Source organism: Macaca fascicularis, chromosome 2 (genome assembly GCF_037993035.2).
Source record: "Macaca fascicularis isolate 582-1 chromosome 2, T2T-MFA8v1.1".
NCBI classification, from domain to species: domain Eukaryota; kingdom Metazoa; phylum Chordata; class Mammalia; order Primates; family Cercopithecidae; genus Macaca; species Macaca fascicularis.
In genome coordinates this window covers 95408875-95434522 of record NC_088376.1, presented here as the reverse complement: position 1 = coordinate 95434522, position 25648 = coordinate 95408875, and the positions used below count along the sequence as shown (strand labels likewise).

General features: G+C 43.5%; 1 protein-coding gene across 3 annotated transcripts in view; it reads left to right on the top strand.

The window, feature by feature from the left end:
• KLHL6 (kelch like family member 6) overlaps positions 1-23801 on the top strand; it is a 68827-nt gene extending 45026 nt beyond the window's left edge. For 2 of the 3 annotated variants that reach the window (XM_074031487.1, XM_005546498.5), the window contains 5 exons: positions 5774-6223; positions 14787-15024; positions 20517-20719; positions 22113-22326; positions 22592-23801. In XM_074031487.1, coding sequence (XP_073887588.1) covers positions 5783-6223; positions 14787-15024; positions 20517-20719; positions 22113-22326; positions 22592-22893 — 1398 coding nt within the window. In that variant the 5' untranslated portion in view covers positions 5774-5782 and the 3' untranslated portion in view covers positions 22894-23801. The remainder of the gene's footprint in view (positions 1-5773; positions 6224-14786; positions 15025-20516; positions 20720-22112; positions 22327-22591) is intronic. The other variant, XR_012430899.1, reaches the window with a different exon arrangement.
• The last annotated feature ends 1847 nt before the right edge of the window (positions 23802-25648 follow it).

Sequence of the window (25648 nt, the reverse complement as noted above, 5' to 3'; positions counted from 1 at the left end):
GTTTATTTTACATATTTTTTCCTGAGTTTATAATGTTCATGCTCAGTATAGTAAAGTTGTCGTATAACAAACTCTAAAAAAATTAATAATTTTATCTATAACCACTGCTAACATTTTGTATGTTACCTTCTAGTATTTTCTCTATAAATGAGAAAGTTGGTCTATTTTAAGTAGATATTTCCTACAGACAATTGGAGATGGTAGGAAGGGGTGAAGAGTGTAAAGTGATTCTCCCTTTCTTCCCTGAAATTGGATGGGAATTACAATGTGAGCCACTGTGCCTGGCCTCTGTGACTTTATTATATATATATAAAATATATTATATTATATATAAATATATAATATATACTATAATATATACTACAATATAAAAATATATAATATAATATATAAATATATAATTTATATATAATAAAATATAAATATATAAAATATAATATATATTATATATTTATATAAAATATAAATATATAAATGTATAATATATATAATATATTTATTTTATATGTATATAAAATAAAGTCACAGAGGCCAGGCACAGTGGCTCACACTGTGAGCCACACTGTATATATGTATATTTATGAAAATAGGATCATAGGCCCGGTGCGGTGGCTCAAGACTGTAATCCCAGCACTTTGGGAGGCCAAGGTGGGTGGATCACCTGAGGTCAGGAGTTCAAGACCAGCCTGATCAACATGGAGAAACCTCATCTCTATCAAAAATACAAAATTAGCCGGATGTGGTGGCGCATGCCTGTAATCCCAGCTACTCAGGAGGCTGAGGCAGGAGAATCTCTTGAACTCGGGAGGCGGAGGTTGCAGTGAGCCGAGATCGCACCATTGCACTCCAGCCTGGGCAACAAAAGCAAAATTCTGTCTCAAAAGAAAAATAATAATAATGTACATAATATGATTTGTGATGTGCTTTTCTCATTTTGTCTGCAAATATTTCAATTATGTCTGAAAGATAAGGATTCTTCTTAAACATAAACATGAAACCATTATTGCACCTAAAATGAATAATAATTGTTTCATTATCACCAACAGAGACAACTACTATTCAGGTCTTATGTGACTTCCCAGAGATAGTCTAAGTACCTAGAAATAGCTACTTAATTTTCCTCTCCCCCTCACTCAAACGCTGGCACAGTGAACGCAGTATTTTGCACTGGAGGCTACCATTTAAGTGAGTCTCCTTTCAGCGCTCATAGATGTCCCTGTGAACAGGGCCAGATAGGGTTCTGGTGTCCAGTTCTGAGGGCTCACAAGGCTTGGTCTTTGTTGCATATTTTTAGTCTTTGAACTGAAAATCTGCCAACAACTAAACAGGTGTTAGCAGCCTCATTCTCAACTGTTTCCATGGTTGCTCATGCAAAGAGCAGAGCTGCCGGCAGTGGAGACCAGCAGACATGGGGTTCTCAGGCAGAATTCAGGCCTTCTCCAACTTTGCATTGTGTAGGGAAAAGAAAGAGAGATCAGACTGTTACTGTGTCTATGTAGAAAGGGAAGACATAAGAAATGTCATTTTGACTTGTACCTTGAACAATTGCTTTGCCCTGAGATGCTGTTAATCTGTAACTTTGCCCCAACCTCTTTGCCCCAAACTTGAGCTCATAAAAACATGTGTTGTATGGAATCAAGGTTTAAGGGACCTATGGCTGTGCAGAATGTGCCTTGTTAACAAAATGTTTACAGGCAGTATGCTTGGTGAAAGTCATCGCCGTTCTCTAGTCTCGATAAACCAGGGGCACAATGCACTGCGGAAAGCTGCAGGGACCTCTGCCCTGGAAAGCCGGGTATTGTCCAAGGTTTCTCCCCATGTGATAATCTGAAATACGGCCTCGTGGGATGGGAAAGAACTGACTGTCCCCCAGCCTGACACCCGTGAAGGGTCTGTGCTGAGGAGGATTAGTAAAAGAGGAAAGCCTCTTGCAGTTGAGATAGAGGAAGGCCACTGTCTCCTGCCTGCCCCTGGGAACTGAATGTCTCAGTATAAAACCCGATTGTACATTTGTTCAATTCTGAGATAGGAGAAAAACCGCCCTGTGGCGGGAGGCGAGACACGTTGGCAGCAATGCTGCTTTGTTATTCTTTACTCCACTGAGATGTTTGGGTGGAGAGAAGCAAAAATCTGGCTTACGTGCACATCCAGGCATAGTACCTCCCCTTGAACTTATTTGTGACAGATTCCTTTGCTCACATGTTTTCTTGCTAACCTTCTCCCCACTATCACCCTGCTCTCCTGCCACATTCCCCTTGCTGAAATAGTGAAAATAGTAATCAATAAATACTGAGGGAACTCAGAGACTGGTGCCAGTGCGGGTCCTCCGTATGCTGAGCGCCGGTACCCTGGGCCCACTGTTCTTTCTCCATACTTTGTCTCTGTGTCTTATTTCTTTTCTCAGTCTCTCATGCCACCTGACAAGAAATACCCACAGGTGTGGAGTCGCTGGTCCCTTCAACATTGACCCTTCAAGAAATGCTTTATTTATTTATTTATTTATTTTGAGATGGAGTTTCTCTCTTGTTGCCCGGGCTGAAGTGCAATGGCATGATACCAGCTCATCGCAACCTCTGTCTCCCAGATTCAAATGATTCTCCTGCCGCTGCCTCCTGAGTAGCTGGGATTACAGGCATGCGCCACCACGCCTGGCTAATTTTGTGTTTTTCGTAGAGACGAGGTTTCTCCATGTTGGTCAGGCTGGTCTCAAACTCCCAATCTCAGATGATGTGCGTGCCTCGGCCTCCCAAAGTGCTGGGATTACAGGCATGAGCCACTGCGCCCAGCCTAAAAAAATGCTTTTTATTTTATTTATTTATTTATTTTTTGTTGAGACGGAGTCTCGCTCTGTCCCCCAGGCTGGAGTGCAGTGGCGTGATCTTGGCTCACTGCAAGCTCCGCCTCCCGGGTTCACGCCATTCTCCTGCCTCAGCCTCCTGAGTAGCTGGGACTATAGGCGCCCGCCACAGCACCCGGCTAATTTTTTGTATTTTTTAGTAGAGACGGGGTTTCACCGTGGTCTCGATCTCCTGAACTTGTGATCCGCCCGCCTCGGCCTCCCAAAGTGTTGGGATTACAGGCGTGAGCCACTGCGCCCGGCAAAAAAAAAAAAAAAAATGCTTTTTAAACTGACAATCCTATGTGATCTGACACAGAAAGATAATATTTTGCAATAGAGGTTGATCCAAAAAGTCAGGGATGTGTTCCCTGGAATGCTCTGGAGTAAAGTCCAGAGCCTAGGTCACCTTGGTCCACTCTTAGAACCAGTCCTACCCCACCATCAGCCTTCAGGCCCCATAGCCCCGCTCCCCCCAGCTTCTGCCATCCCTCCCCAGTCAGGTCTGTCCCATCCCTACTATCACCAGGACCTGCCTTCAGAAGGCCTTTCCCACCAGCTCCTGCCCCCTCAGCCTCCCCTTTCCTCTCCTTCCATTAATCGATCAACCCATGTGCACAGAAAACTTGACCCTATAAGGAGTCCAGTAGACAGGGAAGGGAGCTAGGAGGTTGAACTTGTTCAAAGCTAAGCTCTAGAGAACAACAAATAAGAATGAACCAATGCACTTGAGACATGTCATCTGTAAAATGGATATTACAAAATATAATGGATTTAACAGTGCTTTGTCATCTGTAAAGTGCCCTACAAGCATAAGGGACTTGAATTTTTACGAGGACAGTGATAACTTAAAAGTGGGACCTGAGAGCCAATCAATAATTTTACAAATTAATTTTTAATGACAAAAGTGGTATGTATTCATTTTAAGGGATATATAAATACATGAAACATATGAATAAACAAAAACAGAAAAATTCTCATAGTCTTATTAGAGTGTCATATCTTCTATTATTTATATAGTATATTCTATACTATATATATTATCTAATATACTATATATAGAATATACTGTATTATTTATATAGTATGTTCCCATGAGACCTGTTTCTGTGGGAGAACTGTGGTCCCCTTGATGACAAATTCTGGCATGTGACTTACTCTGGACGGGTTTGCATAATTGAATACAGCATGCGCCCCCTCTGAGCAGAAGCTTTAAAAACCTCTGTGTGGTTCTGCCATCTTTTTTCCCCTTCGGTCATGGGACCAGAACATCTCAGGTGAGGGCTTTCCATCTTCCTGGCCCCTGGAATGAAGAGCCCTGTGAAGAACATGTACGGTGGGGGAGAGAGAAACGTTTATTGCTGTAAGCCCCTGAGACGTGGGGGTTGTTTGCTACTGCAGCATAATTTGCCTTGAGATACCTGATAACCCAAAGAGATAACAACCATTAATATTTTGACCTACATGCTTTCATCTTTTTTCTGTGACTTTATTCTGTGTATATTTTCTTTATAAAAATAAGGTCATAATGTACATACGATTTGTGACATGCTTTTCTCATTTTATCTGCAAATATTTGTTATATCTCTAAAAAATAAGGATTCTTCTTAAACATAAACATGAAACCATTATTGCACCTAAAATGAATAATAATTGTTTCATTATCAACAAATATTAGTCATTGTAACCATTTCTCCAACTTTAAAAAATATATATGGTTTAAATCAGGAATCCAAATAAGATCTATACTTTGCAGTTGGTTGATGTGTCTTAAATCTCTGTTTATCTTTAGATTCTCCCTCTCCTTCTCTCTCTCTTTTATCACCTTGTAATGTATTTGTTGAAAAAACTGGACAAGTTGTTCTGTAGAGTTTTCCACAGTCTGGATTTTGCTGATCATATTCCCATGGTGTCTTTAGCAGGTTCCTCTTTCCCCTGTATTTCCCGTAAATTGCTGATTAAATGTAGAGGTTTAATCAGATCCAATAAACAGATTTTAAAACTCAATACATTATAAACATTTTCCATTTCATTTAATATTCTTCTACAACATGTGTTTTAAGTATTTTAAGTGTCTATAGAGCTGTCAACTGTATGAATGTATGATATGTATTTAGTTAGTCCCATAAGTATCTCATTGCTTTAAGTCGACTGTATGAATGTATGATATGTATTTAGCTAGTCCCGTAAGTATCTCATTGCTTGAAGTCAATTGTATGAATGTATTATATGTATTTTAGCTAGTCCTATAAGTATCTCATTGCTTTAAGTTGACTGTATGAATGTATGATGCGTATTTAGCTAGTCCCATAAGTATCTCATTGCTTTAAGTTGACTGTATGAATGTATTATATATATTTAACTAGTCCTGTAAGTATCTCATTGCTTTAAGTCGACTGTATGAATGTATGAGCTTTAAGTCGACTGTATGAATATATGATATGTATTTAGCTAGTCCTGTAAGTATCTCATTGCTCTAAGTCAACTGTATGAATGTATCATACGTATTTAGCTGGTCCCATAACTATCTCATTGCTCTAAGTCGACTGTATGGTTGTATGATATGTATTTAGCTGGTCCCATAAGTATCTCATTGCTCTAAGTCGATTGTATGATTGTGTTATATGTATTTAGCTAGTCCCGTAAGTATCTCATTGCTTTAAGTTGACTGTATGAATGTGTGATATGTATTTAGCTAGTCCTGTATCTCACTGCTTTAAGTCGACTGTATGAATGTATTATATGTATTTGGCTAGTCCCGTAAGTATCTCATTGCTTTAAGTCGACTGTATGGTTGTATTATATGTATTTAGCTAGTCCTATACTGTTGGATATTTAGGTTGTTTCCAATTTTTGGCTACTACACACAACTCACTGATAAACCTCCTTGTGGACTCACATTTTCTGGCCTCCTTTCCGCCCTTTCTATTCCATCAGTTCCTGCGGATGGTGGATGCCTGTGCCAGCTTCCTCACTGAAGCCTTGAACCCAGAAAACTGTGTTGGAATACTGAGGCTGGCCGACACACACTCGCTGGACAGTCTAAAGAAGCAGGTTCAGAGTTACATCATTCAAAACTTTGTGCAGATTCTGAACTCTGAGGAGTTCCTTGACCTGCCTGTGGACACTCTTCACCACATCTTGAAGAGTGATGACCTTTACGTGACCGAGGAGGCTCAGGTGTTTGAGACCGTGATGAGCTGGGTCCGGCACAAGCCATCAGAACGACTCTGCTTACTCCCCTATGTCCTCGAGAACGTGCGCTTACCGCTTCTGGACCCGTGGTACTTTGTGGAGACGGTGGAAGCAGATCCTCTCATCAGGCAGTGCCCAGAGGTCTTCCCGCTGCTCCAGGAAGCCAGGATGTACCACCTTTCTGGCAATGAGGTGAGTAGAAGATAAGAGGTGCTATATTTAACCAGTGAAGTAGGGAGTTAGCTAGGGGCTTGCAGAGATGCAAGTGAAGCGGATTCAAAAATGCCTGGGCGACAGAGCGACACTCTGTCTCGAAAAAATAAAAATGCTTAGGGCATTAAGGAGAAAACACTGCCTGTTCATTACTGGGTCGGGCAGTTCCAGAAGCCCTGATTCCCGATCTATGAAGCTGATGCCATGTGTTCAGACAGTTACTGAGTATATTGGGTGACATGTAGAAATCACCCAGCACCACACCTGGCCCATGCCTCCTCTTCCTAGTCATGGAAGGGTGGGAGGTTGGGGGGCACACTGCACACAGAAACAAGAACGTGCCCTGGGCTGGGCGCGGTGGCTCACGCCCGTGATCCCAGCACTTTGGAAGGCCAAGGCGGGCGGATCATGAGGTCAAGAGATCCAGACCATCCTGGCCAACATGGTGAAACCCCGTCTCTACTAAAAATACAAAAAATTAGCTGGGCATGGTGGCACATGCCTGTAGTCCCAGCTACTCAGGAGACTGAGGCAGGAAGATCGCTTGAACTCGGGAGGCAGAGGTTGCAGTGAGCCGAGACCAGGCCACTGCACTCCAGCCTGGGCGACAGAGGGAGACTCTGTCTCAAAAAACAAAACAAAACAAAACAAACAACAAGAACGTGCCCTGTCTAGTCACTATTCCATGGGGGTGCTGTTCTTCCTTGCCCACTCTGGTGAAATGTTGCGTCTCTTAGATATACTCTGACATCACTTTGATTTAGACTCTCACCATCTGAATTTCTGGAAATTTCTCAAAACTCATCTCCCTGCTCCATGTCTGGCCTCCCTCCAATTTATTCACCAGCTGAGAGATCTGAAACTCAAGTCTGATCCTCTTGCTCTTGGGCTTGCCTTCTCCATTGGCTCCCCATCACTTTCAGAATAAAGCCCATACTTCCTGCCTACATTCCCAGAGCCTGGTCTTGCATCATTAACCTCCTGCCTGCTTCTCTAGTGTCCTCTCCAACCTCCTGCTTCTACTTTAGTCCTAATGCACAGCTTGTGGTTCCCCAAAGTGGATGTGCTTTTTCTGCCTCCAGGTCAATATGAATGTTGTTCAAGTGCTTTCTCTTCTTCTTCATCTAGCTGACTTCTACTCCTGCTTCAAAACTCAATCCAAGCATCACTTTCTCCAGAGACTTCTCCTTTTATTTGTTTATTTATTTATTTATTTGTTTGTTTATTTTTGAGATGAGGTATTGCTCTGTTGCCCAGGCTGGAGTACAGTGGTACAATTGTAGCTCACTGCAGCCTCGGCCTCCCAGGCTCAAGTGATCCTCCCACATCAGCCATCCAAGTAGCTGGGACTACAGGCATGTGCTACCACACTCGGCTAATTTTAAATTTTTTTGTAGGGACAAGATCTCACTATGTTGCCCAGGCTGGTCTTGAACTCCTGAGCTTAAGTGATCTTCCCATCTCAGCCTCCCAAAGTGCTAGGGTTATAGGTGTGAGCCACCACACCCAGCCACTGTCCATGTTCTCATAGCACTTGGTGCATTGCTCCATCACAGCACCAATTGCTGCATGGAAACCATCTGAATTTATCACGTGTAAATATCTCTAGACTGGGAGCTTGTAGTAGTAGGAAATGTGTCTTACTGCACTTTTCATCTCTAGATCTTAGAAGAGAGTCCTAAGACTACTATATAGTGAATGAGTAATTAGTAAATGCTTGTTGAATGATTAAATTGGTACTATGGTAATCCCAGCACTTTGGGAGGCCGAGACGGGCGGATCACGACGTCAGGAGATCGAGACCATCCTGGCTAACACAATGAAACCCCGTCTCTACTAAAAATACAAAAAAAAATTAGCCGGGCATGGTGGCGGCGCCTGTAGTCCCAGCTACTCGGGAGGCTGAGGCAGGAGAATGGCGGGAACCCGGGAGGCGGAGCTTGCAGTGAGCCGAGATCGCGCCACTGCACTCCAGCCTGGGCGACAGAGCGAGACTCCGCCTCAAAAAAAAAAAAAAAAAAAAAAATTGGTACTATGAATGGTGAGTAAACATATTATTTGGATCTACCTGGTTCTCCTTAACAATTCCTGAAGAAGATTTTTCTTCAGAACTTTATAAAGACAAGAATAAATTTAGTGGAGAGGAAGTAATGATATAGGGACAGTTTGTTAACAGTTTGTACACATGAAGACCCATACTTATATCTCACTATGCAATGGTTCTGGGATTAGCTACCAAGCTTTCTTCATTAGGCTATCAGTAGAAGCCTTAGCCAAACATGGCTCAGGAATTGTCTGTCTGAGGTTCTTTTGGAGTTTCTCCCTTTTTCTGTGTTCTTTTCTAGTCTTTTTTTTTTTTTTTTTTTTTTTTTTTTTTTTTTGTGGTCCTTAGATCCACTGTTCATTCATTCACTCTGCAAACATACCCTTCAATGTTTAGTAGAATTTACCAGAGCCTGGTGTTTTCTTTGTGGAAAGTTTTTAAACTATAATGTATATTTCTTTAATAGATATAGGACTATTTAGGATCTCTGTTTCTTCTAGAATGAACTTTGATAGTTTGTGCCTCAAATAATTTTTTCATTTAATATAAGTTGCTGAATGTATTGACATAAAGTTGTTTAGAGTATTCCTTTATTATCTTGTTAATACCTGCAGAATCTATAGTGTTGTCACATCTCTCATTCCAGATATTGGTAATTTGTTTCTGCCCCTTTTATTTTTCCTGATCAATCTGGTTAGAGGCTTATCAATTTTATTGATTTTTCTCAAATGACTAATGTCTAGTTTCATTTGATTTTCTCTATTGTTTTTCTCTTTTCTATTTCACTTATTTCCACTCTGATCATTATTTTCTTTCTTTCTGCTTAGTTTGGGTTTAATTTACACTTATTTCTCTAGTTTCTTAAGGTGGAAGTGGAGGCCACTGATTTGAGACTTTCTTTCTAATATTGGCTTTCATGCTATAAATTTCCCCCTTAAAACTGTGTAAACAGCATCCCATGTAGTTAAGCATGCTATGCCTTCATTTTTTGCAAATAAATCCTGAACACCAACTCTATGCCAGATATGGCACCAGGTTCTGCAAAACAGTCTGTGTCTTACCCAGGTACTGCTAAACAGTCTGTGTGTCAGAGAAGATGGGACATTTAACAAATGAAGGGTGATGAGTGGATTGATGGGGGAAGCCTAGGAAACCACATAGGACTTATTCTATGCTGGATGTCTAGCAGACAGCCTGCATATAATTGCAGACAGGTCTCAGTCTCTGCAACTGCCCTCAGTTCAGCATTTATTCAGTGTCTCCCCTGGAATACTACATAAAAATAAAAAAGAATGCATAAAAAAGAACGCAATCATGTTTTTTGCAGCAACATGGATGGAGCTGGAGGCCATTATCCTAAGTGAACTGACACAGGAACAGAAAACCACATAATGCATATTTTCACTTATAAGTGAGAGCTAAAGTTTGAGTACACATGAACACAAAGAAGGGAACAAAAGATACCAGGGTCTACTTGAGGGTAGAGGATGAGAGGAGGGTGAGGATTGAAAAACTACCTATCAGGTACTATGCTTATTACCTGGATGATGAAATAATCTGGACACCAAACCCCCACGACACACAATTTACCTATATAACAAATCTGCACATGCTCCTGAACCTAAAATAAAAGTTAAAATAAATACATAGCACTTTAAAACAATTTAAACATAAACAGTGCCTTGCTCAACTATACTTCCAATATTTTTGCTATTTTTGTTTCTGCTTCCTATTTTCTAAGTCCTTGAAATGCAGATGATAAAGGCTTTTCTCTGATATAAAAGGTCCCTACCCTGTCTTCTGCACAATTGCTGCAATAAAATATTTTCATTGCCTTTTGTATTTCCAAGGTGCTGGGGGCAGAGTCAGACATTATAAGCTTTAGATTTAGGAGGAGAGAGAATTCTGACATCTGGAAAATTCTTCAGTGGTGAGAACCTGGGCTTTGAGTCAGGCAGAGATCTGGGTGTTAATCTTGACTGCACAATTTATTTACAGTGTAACCTCAGGCAATTACTTAACTACGCTAAGGCACAGTTCTGATCTGTAACATGGGGATAATAATATCTACCAACTGATAGAACTGTTTTGAGAATTAAGTAATGAATGGAATGCTTAGTACAATGTCTGGTACATGCTAAGTGCCCCACAAATGGAAGCTATTGTCATTGCCACTTGTTTCCTTTATTGTTGCTCCATCTCTCACAATCCTTCTCTGGGGTTAAAATCAGTCTTTTCACTGTGTCCCAGGTTTTTGTGGCCTTAATTTCCCAAATCCTTCTCAAGGCACTTTCTCATCCTCGTTTTATAGTTTGGTCAACTGAACCAACCAACCAACCACCATGACCTCCTAATTGGGGTCTCATTCATTGCCAGTTGATTCCCTGGAAATCCAGTCTGCTCACTGCTGGAAGGGTCTTGGGTTGACTCCTCATGACAGTAGCGTGAGCCTGGAGGCTACTCTGTGAGCACACTTCTCCCCGTACCCTTCATTTACCAAACTTTAACCCTCTTGTCCTATCGTTATCTTTCCCGTTTGTTTGTTTGCTTTTTTCTTCAAATAGACTTTCACCCTTGTTGCGCAGGCTGGAGTGCAATGGTGCGATCTCGGCTCACCGCAACCTCTGCCTCCCAGGTTCAAGAGATTGTCCTGCCTCAGCCTCCCGAGTAGATGGGATTACAGGCATGTGCCACCACCCCTGGCTAAGTTTGTATTTTTAATAGAGACGGGGTTTCTCCATGTTGGTCAGGCTGGTCTCAAACTCCTGACCTCAGGTGATCTGCCCGTCTCAGTCTCCCAAAGTGCTGGGGTTACAGGAGTGAGCCACCGTGCCCAGCCCATCTTTCTCTTTTAACCTTGTCCATCCTCTAAACTGATATTAACAACAGGAAATTTTAGAACACCAAAAGCAAATGTCAATCTCTATTTGATTTGGGAATGGTAGCTGGAACCTTCATTGAAAGAGATATTTGGGGACAGAGGAAATTTGCCTCTTCACTTAATTGCCTCTTAAGTTTTCAGATATGAACCTGGTCTATACCAAAGGTTACTCTGACATGTGTGATGTGGGGAAAGGGGAGCAGAGTCTCCAGCCCAAGGATAGCTTTGCTGAAACAATATGCTCACTGTGTCCCCTAGTATAAGATCTGTGGACGGTTGAGCAGTCACTGAGGTGCAATTATCTGCTCTGTTTTTAACAATCTGAAAATAAACTGGTTATGCCTGATTGTTGCATGCCGTTCATTGGCAAACACTTCCGCATGTCTGCAACAAACTGGCCCGTCTCAGACTTCAGATTGACATTTGTTATGACATTGGGGCTAATATTTTGCCACATGTAGCTGAACTTACAATGTGGTAATGGTGCCACCACTTGGCGGTCCCATGGTGCTGAGTTCTAAGACAGGTCTCGTTACCCAGCCAAGCCCATCAGCTGGATGATTGTGTTAGTTCTCAGTTGCTGCATAACAAATTACCCACAAACTAAAAAGTTTAAAATAACAAACACTTACTATCTAACAGGCTCTGAGTGTCAGGGATCTAGGAGTGGTTTAGCTGGGTGCTTCTAGCTCAGGGTCTCTTACGAAGCTGCAGTAAAGCTGTTGGCTGGGGCTGCAGTGATCTCAAAGTTCAAATGGGATTCAGGCTCACTCACTGGACTGTTGGCAGGCATCAGATCCTTGCTGGCTGCTGGTTGGGAGCCTCAGTTTCTTGCCATGTGGGCATCTCTATAACAGCTGGCCTCCCCCAGAGCAAATGACCTAAGAAAGACTGAGAGAGTAATCAGGATGCAAGCTGGTAGTGCCTTTTATAGCCTAATTTCAGAAGTGATGTATCATCACTTCTGCTGTAATCTGTTGGTCATAGAGACCAATTCTAGAACAGTGTGGAGGGAACTACACAGATGTGAATACCAGGAAGCAGGGATCACTGGGGCCATCGTGGATGCCTACTACCACAGTGATTTAGACTGAGTTACCCAGCTTGCCCATTCATTCACTCATCCATTCACTCATTTTTTTTTTATTTTTTGAGATGGAGTTTTGCTCTTGTTGCCCAGGTTGGAGTGCAATGGTGCGACCTCGGCTCACTGCACCCTCTGCCTCTCAGGTTCAAGTGATTCTCCTGCCTCAGCCTCCTGAGTAGCTGGGATTACAGGTGCCCACCACCACACCTTGCTGATTTTTTTAATTTTCTTTTTTATTTTTAGTAGAGATGGGGTTTCACCATGCTGGCCAGGCTGATCTTGAACTCTTGACCTCAGGTGATCCACCTGCCTCGACCTCCCAAAGTGCTGGGATTGCAGGCATGAGTCACTGCACCCAGCTCACTCGCTCATTTAATCAATGTTTATAGATGCCCACAAGCTCCAGGTACTATTCTTGGTGCTGAGGATCCATGGAGAAAAAGGGCTGTTCCTGCCATCAGGGGCCTTACAGTAAATTACAGTGAAGCATGAAAAGTGCTGTTGTGGGGGAAATTCAGGGTCATGGGAATGTGTGCAAAGTTAGGAATGGCTTCCTGGAGAAAAGGACAAAGTAAATTACTCAAATGCCTTAAAGGGGTAAGTGGATTGGGGTGGTAGCATAGGAAATTGAGAATAGAATATTATGGGGAGATCCAGACAGCCCGCAGGAAACCAGGAATTTTAGCCAGTAGGAGGACAGCCTTTCATAGGTCAGGACCAAGGAATGAGATGCCAGACCTGGAGGTCAGGAGGTGAGATCACGGCTAGTCCAGTCCTTGTAGCAGCCTCTCAATTACCCAACAGGTTATTGGGGCAGGAGAGCAGGAATTACAAATAAAATGAGGGGAGCTTCGGAGTGAAGGCTGAGGCCTGGTTCCCAGAACTGAAGAAAGGGTCACAAGGGAATCAATTCAGGGAGGCCAGTACTGTTTTCTAAGCATTGCCCTGCAACACCAAAATCCCCACTGAAAGAGGACCGGATAGACTGGTGCTGGAGGTTGTGCCTCAGCTGTGGGGAATGGGGTTTAGGGACAGGAACCACGGCTGATAGCTGAAGAGAAAGTTGCAGAGCAGCAAAGTTTGTCTTTGGTGCCATTGCCCAGATCCTGTCCTGCCAGCTTGGTGCTCTCATGGTGCCTCCAAGTTCCCTGGCTCACCCCTTCACCCTTATCCCAGCACCGTTCTGCTGTCCACACTGTCAGGGCCAGCCCATTGCCTAGGCTTTGTCCAGTCACACCTATCCCCACTCTGCTGACCCATAAGGAACTGCCCTGCCACAAACTTTATGGCCATGGTCCAGCCTCAAGATCGGAGGATGCAGAATTCACCGTACCAGGCTCCTAGGCACAGAAAACCAACCAACCAGCCAAAGACTGTTATGGAAAATTAGAGGCTGGGAGTTGGCTGGTCTGATTATTTGTGGCTCTTGGTTGGATTCACTGTTTGAGGGCTCAGTCTTTGCTGCTGTAACCTATTTGTCACCACCTATGGGCAGAATCGGAGTTCTGTAGTCTGTGTTAAATCAGTCTAATTTTGTAGGAAAATTGGCGACTCTGGCCATCTGGGAAATGGTGGCTGCCTCTCTGCCTCCCATCAGCACACCTATGGAACCTTCATCATAGAGCCCAGGGGATCAATGGAACCAAGAAGGGCAGCTCTTCCTTTTATAGCAATATCAATATGGCATCTACCGCTGCTCCTACAGGCATAATTAGCTGTTGAGGGGCGAGTGTGTGCCAGGTGCTCTGTTCACACCTCTACCTCATGACCTTATGAATGCTCACAGTTATCTGAGAGCACAGAAATGATTACAAGCAGTCTACAGAGGTTGTGTTACTTCTCCAAGGTCACATGGCCACAGGTGATAGAACGCTGGTACATTTGACTTTCGAGCCTCTGCTCTTTCAGCAGGGTTCAAATACCCATAGTATGGATTTCTTCACTGGTTCAAAGCTCTGAAAGGTCATTTACTGTATGTTGGAACCAGCCTTCCTCCCTCCCTGGCCACACCCTGATTCCTTCTAGTTCTTGTTTCCTAAGTCACTGAATGCTCGTAGGTCATCACTGTCCAGGATGTCTCTTCCAGAAGGCTGATGGTGAGCAAAGTCTGAGGTCTCATCAGGAAATTAAAGCCAAGGGGGAATGGAAAGTAGCCCAAAATGAAATTCCAGGATTTAAGGTTTCAGACTAGGCAGGAGAGGAAAGGCAGGAAGGGCATCTGATGGTACGTAGACCCCAATCTCTTAAAACAGCAGCAAAAACAGGTAACACTGATTGAGTACCTGTTATGCACCAGGCTCTGGGTGAAGCACACTCTATACATTATCCCATTTAATCCTCACAACACACGTATGAGGTAGTTACCTCTAATATCCCCATTATACAATGATGAAACTGAGGCTCAGGGAGGTGAAGTCACATGGTCATACCATGGCAGATGTGGGAATTGGACCCAGCTCCTAATGGCTCCATAGCCCGAGCTCTGAAACTTTGTGTTGTCCTGCCTTTATGTGCCCACATTGATTTCCAGATCATTTCGGAGCGCACCAAGCCCAGGATGCATGAGTTCCAGTCTGAGGTGTTCATGATCATCGGTGGCTGCACGAAGGATGAACGGTTTGTGGCAGAGGTGACTTGCCTGGACCCCCTGAGGCGCAGCCGCCTGGAGGTGGCCAAGCTCCCGCTAACGGAGCATGAGCTGGAGAGTGAGAATAAGAAGTGGGTGGAGTTTGCATGCGTGACGTTGAAAAATGAGGTCTACATCTCAGGTAAGCTAGGAGTCATGTAAAGCCACAGCAAGCCCCAGTAGCACTACATATGTTCCTGAGTGGCAGCCAGGCAACCATCCTAGAATTACTGTGAATTGGCAATGATCTGGCTCTGACTGAGACAGGATATGGACCCAGGAGCTCAGGTGGTCTTATCTTGGAGGGTACATTGCTCCTTAATAAACACCAAACTGAGCAGCATTGTGCTATTCTTTTCTTTTCTTTTTTGAGACAGAGTCTCGCTCTATTGCTCAGGCTGGAGTGCAGTGGCACGATCTTGGCTAGCTGCAACCTCTGCCTCCTGAGTTCAAGTGATCCTCCTGCCTCACCTTCCCGAGTAGCTGGGATTACAGGTGCCCGCCACCATGCCCGGCTAATTTTTGTATTTTTAGTAGAGACGGGGTTTCACCATGTTGGCCAGGCTGGTCTTGAACTCCTGACGACAGGTGATCCACGGGCCTCGGCCTCCCAAAGGGCTGGGATTACAGGTGTGAGCCACCTTGTCTGGCCAGCATTAATAGAAAACCTAGAGAGGAGGCAGACAAGTCCAGTCCTTCACGGAAAAAGAAGAGGGAAAGTGGTAAGGGTTTATTCAGTGTCTGCTATAGGCATAGGCCCCTGAGCTACGCAGTGGGAATTCAGTAATGAGTAAACACGTCTGCTCTTCCCCCAAACCTGACCCCTCCCATGTTTATTAGGTTGTACTTGGGTATACTTCAGTAGGACCCAATACTTTTTCATTAGGAAAATGTTTGCTTCAGTATTGATAGTTACTTTGTGTCTGTCTTTCCCATTAGACCTGAAGTTCCATGAGGGGTAACACTATAGCCCCTGTACCTAGCACTGTGCCTGACCTCCGGGTAAATGTTCAGTAAATATTTGTTGAATGACACAGTCTCAACCATCTTTACTGAGTAGTAGATACATTTATACTTTAATAACATTTAATTGTTTGCCTCTCACATCAGCTCTGTAAGATAGGGGTTTTTAGGGTAGGAGAAAACAGAGGCACAGAGAGATTCTTGAACATACCTAAGGTCGCACACTGGTAGGTGTCAGGCAGGACTTCAACCCAAGTTCTGAGCCTAACGACCACGCTCTCCCCATCACATCAAAAGCCACTTGGCTCTCCCTGGGACCCTAAGGAAGGAGACAAGCTTCCCTTCCCCTTTCTTACAGGCTTTTCTCGAATCTGAACTTGTTGAGAGGAAAGCAGCACCCCAGAGCATGTTTCCTCCAAAATCAAGGACAGATCGTCCTTTGGATGCATTCATATCATTGATTAGGTTCTAGCTTTCTTTTCATCTTGCAGAAATTTTTTTTAATTTTTTTTTTTTTTTGAGACGGAGTCTAGCTCTGTTGCCCAGGCTGGAGTGCAGTGGCATGATCTCGGCTCACTGCAACCTCCAGCTCCCGTGTTCAAGCGATTCTCCTGCCTCAGCCTCCCAAGTAGCTGGGATTACAGGTGTGTGGCACCACATCTGGCTAATTTTTGTATTTTTAGTGCAGTCGGGGTTTCACTGTGTTGGTCAGGCTGGTCTTGCACTCCTGACCTTGTGATCCACCCGCCTCAGCCTCCCAAAGTGCTGGGATTACAGGTGTGAGCCACCACGCCCGGCCTTAATTGTTGTAGAAGATCCAAACAACGCAGAGCAAGTAAAGTAAAATAGGGCAGTTTCTCTGTGCCATCACAATTCTATGGGTTTTCATTTTTTACAAAAATTATTTTCTATTTGCTCAGGGTAAATAATTTTAGCTGCTGTTACAAATCCTAAGTCTCAGTGAATTAACACAATAGTATGCAGGGGTCAGGGGGAGGACGGTCTGCTCCATTCAGGTATTCAGGGGCCTAGGATCCTGCCATCTTGTGACACTGCTTCTTCCTACATGTGGACTTGATTTAGGGATGAGAAAAACGCTGAGGGAGTTGAGAAGTCACACCTGCTCACAAAAGCCTCAGCCTGGAAGGGCCATTGATTTTGCTCACGCTCCATTGGCAAAAACTAGCGACATGACCTCCCTTACCCTCCCCTCACCCCGTCTAGGTGCAGGGGGCTGAGAAATGTAGTTTAGCTATGTGCCCAGGAGGGATCAACAGGTGTGGTCATCATAGTCAGTCTTTGTCACATATACTACACGTGTTATTCTCTCTCTTTCTTTCTTTCTTTCTTTCTTTCTTTCTTTCTTTCTTTCTTTCTTTCTTTCTTTCTTTCTTTCTTTCTTTCTTTCTTTCTTTTTTCTTGAGATGGAGTCTCACTGTTGTCCAGGCTGGAGTGCCATGGAGAGATCTCGGCTCACTGCAACCTCTGCCTCCCAGGTTCCAGCGATTCTCCTGCCTCAGCCTCCTGAGTAGCTGGGATTACAGGCACGTGCCATCATGCCTGGCCAATTTTTGTATCTTTGGTAGAGAAGGGGTTTCACCATGTTGGCCAGGCAGGTCTCAAACTCCTGACCTCAGGTTATCCACCCACTTCGGCCTCCCAAAGTGCTGGGATTACAGGTGCCCACCAACATGCCTGGCTAATTTTTGTATTTTTGGTAGAGATGAGGGGTTCACCATATTGACAGGCTGGTCTCAAACTCCTGACTTCAGGTGATCTGCCTGCTTTGGTCTCCCAAAGTGTTGGGATTACAGGCGTGAGCCACCGCGCCTGGCCCAATTTTTTTTGTGTTTTAAGTAGAGACAGGGTTTCACCATGTTGGCCAGGCTAGTGTTGAACTCCTGACTTCAGGTGATCCGCCCACCTCAGCCTCCCAAAGTGCTGGGATTACAGGTGTGAGCCACTGTGCCCAGCCCACATGTTATTCTTTTGTCATAAATTTATTGTTCACTTTTTAATGATACAAGCAACACCTGAAAGCATGCTTGTTATACACAGTTAAATCAACAGAAACTTGTACTTCAATTAACAATATCATCTGGACATGATGACATGTTGGTTTAATGGATATACATATTAAGTGATATAGTTACTCATGAAAAGCACATCATGGGAGCTTAATTACGCTGGCCAGTATTATCACTACTGTTATTCTTTTTACCAGCTATATGGCAGTCTACCAAATGGATAAACCATAATTTTTTTAGCTTTCTTTTTTTTTTTAAATCTCCTTAAAAAATACTGCAGTAGGCATTCTTAGACACATATTTTTTCATACTTGTGCTGCTACTTGGAAAGTTTCCTGGAAGTGGTCATATGTGAATTGAGAATTTTGTATATATTGTGAAATCGTCCTACAGAAACGTTGTACCAATTTAACAGTCCAATCAGTGATGAGTGACAGTGCCCGTTTTCTATATCCTTGCTCACGATTTCTATTGTTAGTCATTTAAATTTTTAATAGACTAGAATGTTTGAATTTATACTCCTAGGTCATTAGTGAGGTTTAGCATAATTTATATATTTACCAGATAATTGGATTTATTTTTTAAAATTATCTATTCATACTCTTTGACAGTTCCTATCAGTTTTTGTCTTTTTCTTAGTAATTTTTTGGAGCTCTAATTATATATCCTTTGCTATTTGTGTTGCAAATATTTTCTCCTAGACTGTGGCTGTTTTTTAACTTTATATTTATATACTTGTTTTCTTTCCTATACAATTCCACATTTCATGTCACGCTTAGAAAACCCCTCCTAACCCCAAGGCCATTAACATAATATCCTATACATTCTCCAGTTACTTCTATAGCAGTAACATTTGAATTTTATTTTAAATGTAATGTAAAATAGGTATCTAACTTAATTTTTATCCAAATGAACAACCAGTTGTTCTAATAACATTTATTTAATGATCTGTATATATTTTAGTCTGTTTTTGTGCTCTTGTTTTTAACTGATCAGTTTGTCTAGTACTGCACTGTTTGTATTAGGTTAGCTTTTTTGTATATTTTAATACTTGATAAGGAAAGCCTCCTTCTTCACTTTTCTTTTTCAAAAGTTTCTTAGAAATTTTTCCAAACTTACTCTTCCCAGTGAAATTTAGAATTATCTCATCAAGTTCCCCCCAAAAGTCCTGAAGGCACTGAGTATATAGATTAACCTAGGGAGGGTTGACATCTTCACAATAAGGTGTCTTCTCATTTATCATTTATGCACACCATATGCTTTCTTGGTTTTTTTTTTTTAGTCCTAAAATAAAATCATAGGTTTTAATAAAGTTTGCATATATTTCTTTGAAAATTTACAGTTATTTTATATTTATTTATTTATTTATTTATTTTAAAATTTATTTATTATTATAGTTATTTTATGTTTATACTTTTTGACACTACCTAAATAGGATCAATGTTTTGAATAAATGGAGACCTATTGAAAGGTACCCCACCCAAAGAAAAATGGCCAAAGCATATGAACAAAAGATTCAAGGCAGAGGAAGCTCCGCTTCCCTCGTAGTAAGCGAAAACCAAACTGACAGAGTTTTTCTCCGTCAGTCTTAAAAAAAAAAAAGAAAAGAAAGGCAGAAAACAAAACCACCAGCACCAGCAAAACGTGGGTATGAGGAAAAGTCAACCAGCACAGCTGCGGAGCGTGCCTTGGCTGCACCTGTAAAAACTCAGGGTGCACATGCCTTTGGCTTAGAAAACCCACTTCTGGGTTCTGCACTAGAGAAACACCCCGACACAGAATGTGGTCAGTAATGTTCACTTCTCCACTGTTGCACAGATGTAAGTCTGGAAAGTAAATCTTTGCTTTAAGTAGTTGGCAGTACTCTATGCTGATGGGAAAATGGAAACACAAAGCTGTTAAATATTTGATTAAAATCACCAAAAAAGGCAGTTGTCCTTTGTCTTTGTCTCTTTCCCCAGCTGCTGAATTACTTCTTTTCTGTTTTTTAAGAGCGTTGTCTTCAAGAAAATATTTACCAGATCACTCTCAAATGATCTATTGTGAGCATCTCGTACTTTTATAACAAAAATTAATTTAGAAATAGGATAAATCCCACTGACCTTTTTATACAGATCAGAGAGACACACCAAGAGAATGTTGTACGATTTCTTAGTGATTTTTCCAGGTCTGTATCTTTGCTTTTTTGTTTAAATAATTAAGTAAACATAGAACTTAAGCTGCCATGTAATTTGCCTTCTGCACAAACCCCACTGTCCCCGCCCAGCCTTGCTTCCTGCTCCTTGTGAGCGCAAACACTGAGTCCAGACTCCCTCTGGCCCCTACCCACCCAGGCTGGCTTGGATCCTGCCCCCCTGAAGCCTTCTTGGGGCCCTGCTCACTTAGCCACCTCTTCTCTGAACTCTCACAGCACTGAGGTGGCACATGACATAGTGTGGTACATCATCCCTTCTGTCTCTCCCTGTTCCCCTGCGTTTGCCTCATCTCCCCTGCCAGACAGCACACACTAGCCGGGTTTCTTATATCTCCCCTCAGGGTAGGGCTGGTCTGGGGACTTGGCACTTTTGGATATGTGGGATATTATGGGAGAAGCTGTATTTCTGACGCATCTGATGGTTTCTTAAATGCTTTGTATCTCTTGCAGGTGGCAAAGAAACACAGCATGATGTTTGGAAATATAATTCTTCGATCAACAAGTGGATTCAGATTGAGTATTTAAACATAGGCCGCTGGAGGCATAAGATGGTGGTGTTGGGTGGCAAGGTTTATGTTATTGGAGGCTTCGACGGCTTACAGAGAATCAACAACGTGGAGACCTACGACCCCTTTCACAACTGCTGGTCAGAGGTATAGGAGACGATTTCTACCAGTAACTGCCTGTATTATTACTTCAATGCTTTTTTAGAAAGCTTTGGAACGTGCCTACCATGGTGGCCAGCTTTCTGATCACTTTACTCCCAAGGAGAACATTTTTGGTGGCTCTGAGCTTCCCTCCTCCTAGGAGCTATTGCTTCAGTATCACTGATCAAATCACAGAAACAATGTCCTTCCAAGTGGTGAAGGTCTGTGTGGGCACCTGTCCTAATTTGGACAGAATTCCAGATGTGGACGGAGGCTCACCCTGTCCTTAGATGGGAGATCTCTTGGTCTGCATGTCTTGACGTAGAGTCTTGTCTCCTCAGATGCCTTGTCTCCTATTCTCCGCACTGGACACATGCGGATCACTTTACTATACCGTTTATGAACCCAGAGTGATTTGGTCGTGTTAGAAGTCATCCCTTCTTTATTTTCCCATTGATGATGAGCCACTTGCAGCCCTGCATGTCAGACTTATCAATGCAACCTCAGGTGTATATCAGACTCAGGAAAAGAAAAGCCACCTCATCTCATTTCCAAGTTATTCCCAATTTCAAATTTTCTTTTTCCTTATCAGATCAGATGTCCAAGCATGTTCCAGCTTAATGGAGTGTACAACACAGTCATTGTAGGCACAAGCAAAGGTTGCCAGGTCAACACATCTAGCCAAGACTGTCAGCCTGAAAAGTGCTATATTGAGAGCCCTTAACATTTATGGGGAGCATACCTAAGATCTTCTCAAAACAAGCCCAATCACAGAGCTGCTCCATGATCTAAAAGGATCCTGCAAATTAATGGGCAAGAGGCTCTTGGAAGTCTCCTTTAGTGTCCTGGGGTTCATAGGGTAGAAGCACACATCTGACTTAATCTCAAAATCCTCAGTGCTACCCTATAATGGAAGAGTCTGCTTACCTGTGGCCACCTCAAACCCGTATACCAGCTTTTCTTCCTAGATATAAGCACCAAGGAAAATCAATGCTGGTACATAGTAGGCACTCCATAGATATTTTTTGAGTGGATGAGCACATGAACGTATATGAATATACATGTATAAAACATCATTTTCCTCCAACACTGGCTGATTTCATCTGTATAAACTTATTCTTACCTATACTCCTCCTTCCCTGAGAGCTGGATTCTGGGAGAGTCTGGCATATCCCAACACACAGCTTGCTCTAGCTTGCGTGGAGCCTGGAGGGAGGGTGAGAAATGCATGCTTTCATTCTTGCTGTGTCTTCAGAGGATTCAAGCCTACAGGCCTTGTGACTTTAGGCAAAAGATGCCCAGTTCTGTGTCCCGGAGCTCTGTCCTGTATCCTGGGAGTTACTGCAGCAATCTGGGCAGCATGACTGACAGCTTCTTCTTGTGCCCTGTGCCTCTACAGGCTGCACCCCTCCTTGTCCATGTCAGTTCCTTTGCAGCCACCAGCCATAAGAAGAAGCTCTATGTGATTGGAGGAGGGCCCAATGGGAAACTGGCCACAGACAAGACTCAGTGTTATGACCCTTCCACCAACAAGTGGAGTTTGAAGGCGGCCATGCCGGTGGAGGCCAAATGCATCAATGCAGTGAGTTTCCGGGACCGCATCTATGTCGTTGGTGAGTAATGGCTTCTTATTGATCTGAATGGCTTAGAATCTGATTAGCGCTTGGCCGCAGCACGTCAAGGGTGTGTCGCGGTGTCTCCACTGCTGGCAACTCACTGCCCCTAGGACCCACTCTGGCTTTCAGAAGAGCCGTCAATCGACTGTTTCTCTTGGCAAGAGGGTAGACTTGGCCTAACCAGAAATTGAATTTTAGTGGTTAAGAGGGAAGAACCCAGAAAAATGGAGCGATGCCCACCGAGTTTCCTCCCTCTCTTCAGGTGGGGCCATGAGGGCGCTGTATGCCTACAGCCCCCTGGAAGACAGCTGGTGCCTGGTGACCCAGCTCAGCCACGAGCGGGCCAGCTGCGGTATCGCACCCTGCAACAACCGGCTCTACATCACCGGCGGGCGGGACGAGAAGAACGAGGTTATCGCCACGGTGCTGTGCTGGGACCCCGAGGCCCAGAAACTGACAGAGGAGTGTGTCCTGCCCCGGGGCGTGTCGCACCACGGCAGTGTCACCATCAGGAAGTCGTACACGCACATCCGCAGGATCGTGCCTGGAGCAGTGTCTGTCTGACAGCAGGATGGGGAGCTGGAGAGCCCCCCAGATCCTCAGCGTGCCTGCCTCACCTCTCACCCTCCTCCAGCCCCACTTCAGGCTGCAGGCTCGAGTTTGAGGCCATGCATCAGGGGATCCCCTTGACTCACTTTGGGAGAACCTTGGAAGTCACAGTTTGGGGTCACTTGAGACTGGCCAGGAATGTTTGCATGACCTACCTCAGGAGGGGAGGTGAGGAAGAGTAATATTTAGTATTCAGGACCCACCCACCCTATGCCGGCTTCTGTGCCAGGCACTTCCTTGTATGGGTTCTTTTAACCTGGTGAGTGGCTCTTATCACTTCTAGTTTACAGGTGAGGGAACAGAGTTTCACAGAGGCTAAGTGGCATGCCCCTGATCACTCAGATAGCAAGTAGCTACCCCAGGAGTCTAAAACCCAGGTCTTTCAGCTCCGAAGTCAATGCTCCTTCCACCACGCTGCCTATCTCAGGCAGGAAAAACAAGCAAAAAACCAAAAACAAAACCTGGCTCATGCCAGGCGTGGTGGCTCACGCCTGTGATCCCACACTATGGGAGGCCAAGGCGGGTGGATGACCTGAGGTCAGGAGTTCGAGACCAGCCTGGCCAACATGGTGAGACCCCCCGTCTCTACTGAAAATACAAAATTAGCCTGGCGCAGTGGCAGGCGCCTGTAATTCCAGCTACTCAGGAGGCTGAGGCAGGAGGATCACCTGAACTTGGGAGGTGGAGGTTGCAGTGAGCCGAGATCGTGACACTGCACTGCAGCCCAGGCAACAAAAGTGAAACTCTATCTCAAAAACAAAAACAAAAACAAAGACAAAAAAACTTGGCTCACTTCTTGTTTCGGCAAGTCTGCTAAAAGATTCACTCAGCACGGCAGGGAAATAAAGGTGTTTCCTGTTTTCTTTCCTTTTCTTTTTTATTCTGCATCCTCCCTCATCCCCACCCTTTACCAAAATTTAAACCAAGGAGTCATTTGGGCTCCTTGCCAAGAATATCTCATAGGTTCTTCCACTTGAAAGGTCTGGGGGATGGGTTTGGGAAGGCCTGTTTGCTTTGAAAGAGATGAAAGATGAAATACTTGTGTTCTGTCTTTTTTTTTTTTTGAGATGAAGTCGCCCAGGCTGGAGTGCAATGGCATGATCTTGGCTCACTACAACCTCTGTCGCCCTGGTTCAAGTGATTCTCCTGCCTCAGCCTTCTGAGTAGCTGGGATTACAGGCACCTGCCACCACACCCAGCTAATTTTTGTAGTTTTAGTAGAGACGGGGTTTCACCATCTTGGCCAAGCTGGTCTTGAACGCCTGACTTTGTGATCCGCCCTCCTCGGCCTCCCAAAGTGCGGGGATTACAGGCGTGAGCCATGGAACCGGCCTTTTTTTTTTTTTTAAATGATCATAAGATGGCCCATTTTGGACCAGAACTGTCATTGCCAGACAGAATTGTACCTTTAGCACAGTCTGGTGCCCTGGCCTCTTAGTGTTCATCAGTTGTACTACAATTTAGAAAAGATGTTTCTAGAGACTTAAACTACTGTTTTATTTTAAAAAGTAAACACCTGAACACAGCTGGCCTCCACAGGAACAACAGATTCTCCTTGATGGTACACTTTCTAGTTTTTGGACAGTGATTTAGGTCCACCTTCCTGATACCCCATCCTCCTGAAGCCTTCGTTTTCAGGACTTTTAAAAAGCACTTCTAGTTGTTTTTTTGATCAGTGTAGCTCAATTGTGACTTAAAGAACAGAATCTGTCCTTCACTGTAAGAGCTAGAGCTTTCAAATGAGCTCACTGGAAATTCATTGTAATCCCCAAGCTGGAGAAACAGGTTAAGAGATCCTGTTTCATACGCTGTATTTAAAAAGCAACAATGATAACAACATAGTAACTGCATTACCCAATGGACTTTATTTTCATCATATGATTTCAATTCTCTTTATAGAGTTTTATTTCATGTCCAGTGTGGCTTGTTCTTCTCAGCCGTTTGGGAAGTTAGAGTTATTAGAGTTGACAGTGAACTTAATTTTCATTAAACAGTCATGGTTAGAAGAAGCTAATATTTGAAACAGATTGCAAAAACTTGAAAAATTACAGGTGAGATTTCTGTTTGTGCCAGATTATTGAAGATAAATATAAATGTATGTTGGTGTGTGAAAGGCTCCGTGCCTTAGAGGCATGACAGTTCAGCTCTCTGCTGTGGAAAGTAACACAGGCCAATAGAAGCATATTTGTGGAATTTTAGAACAAACTATGGCTGACTCATGAGCACTATAATAACCATCAGGAAGCTCCCAACTGAAACAATGTAACAATGTAATCTAGTTCAATTCAGCAAACATTCATGGAGTGCTTCATGTCTGCCAAGCCTTGAGGACACCCATGAATGGCAAATCTCCACGCTGGACACTCGATATGGGTAAATAGGCCACCAGTTAATACTTTTGTTTTTCTTTTCTTCAAGTTAGCTAAAAATGAGACGTATATGAAGTGATGAGGCTGGATCCAAGTCTTGATTGCCTTTCAGGGGGTCATGGTGGTAAGCTGTGCAGTAAAGTCAACCAGTGGCCATTGCTTACATGTTTGTCTTTTCAAGGAGCAGATGGTGGTCCTTTGATAAGACCCATTGGCAAACTTCGTGCCCATCAGCAGGTCAACCCTATGCTGGGAAAGTGAGGATTTGGGATTTCTGTGCTATAAACCTGATTCTAAATGTAGGACCCAAGTTTCTGGACTACATCAGAACACCTAAATGA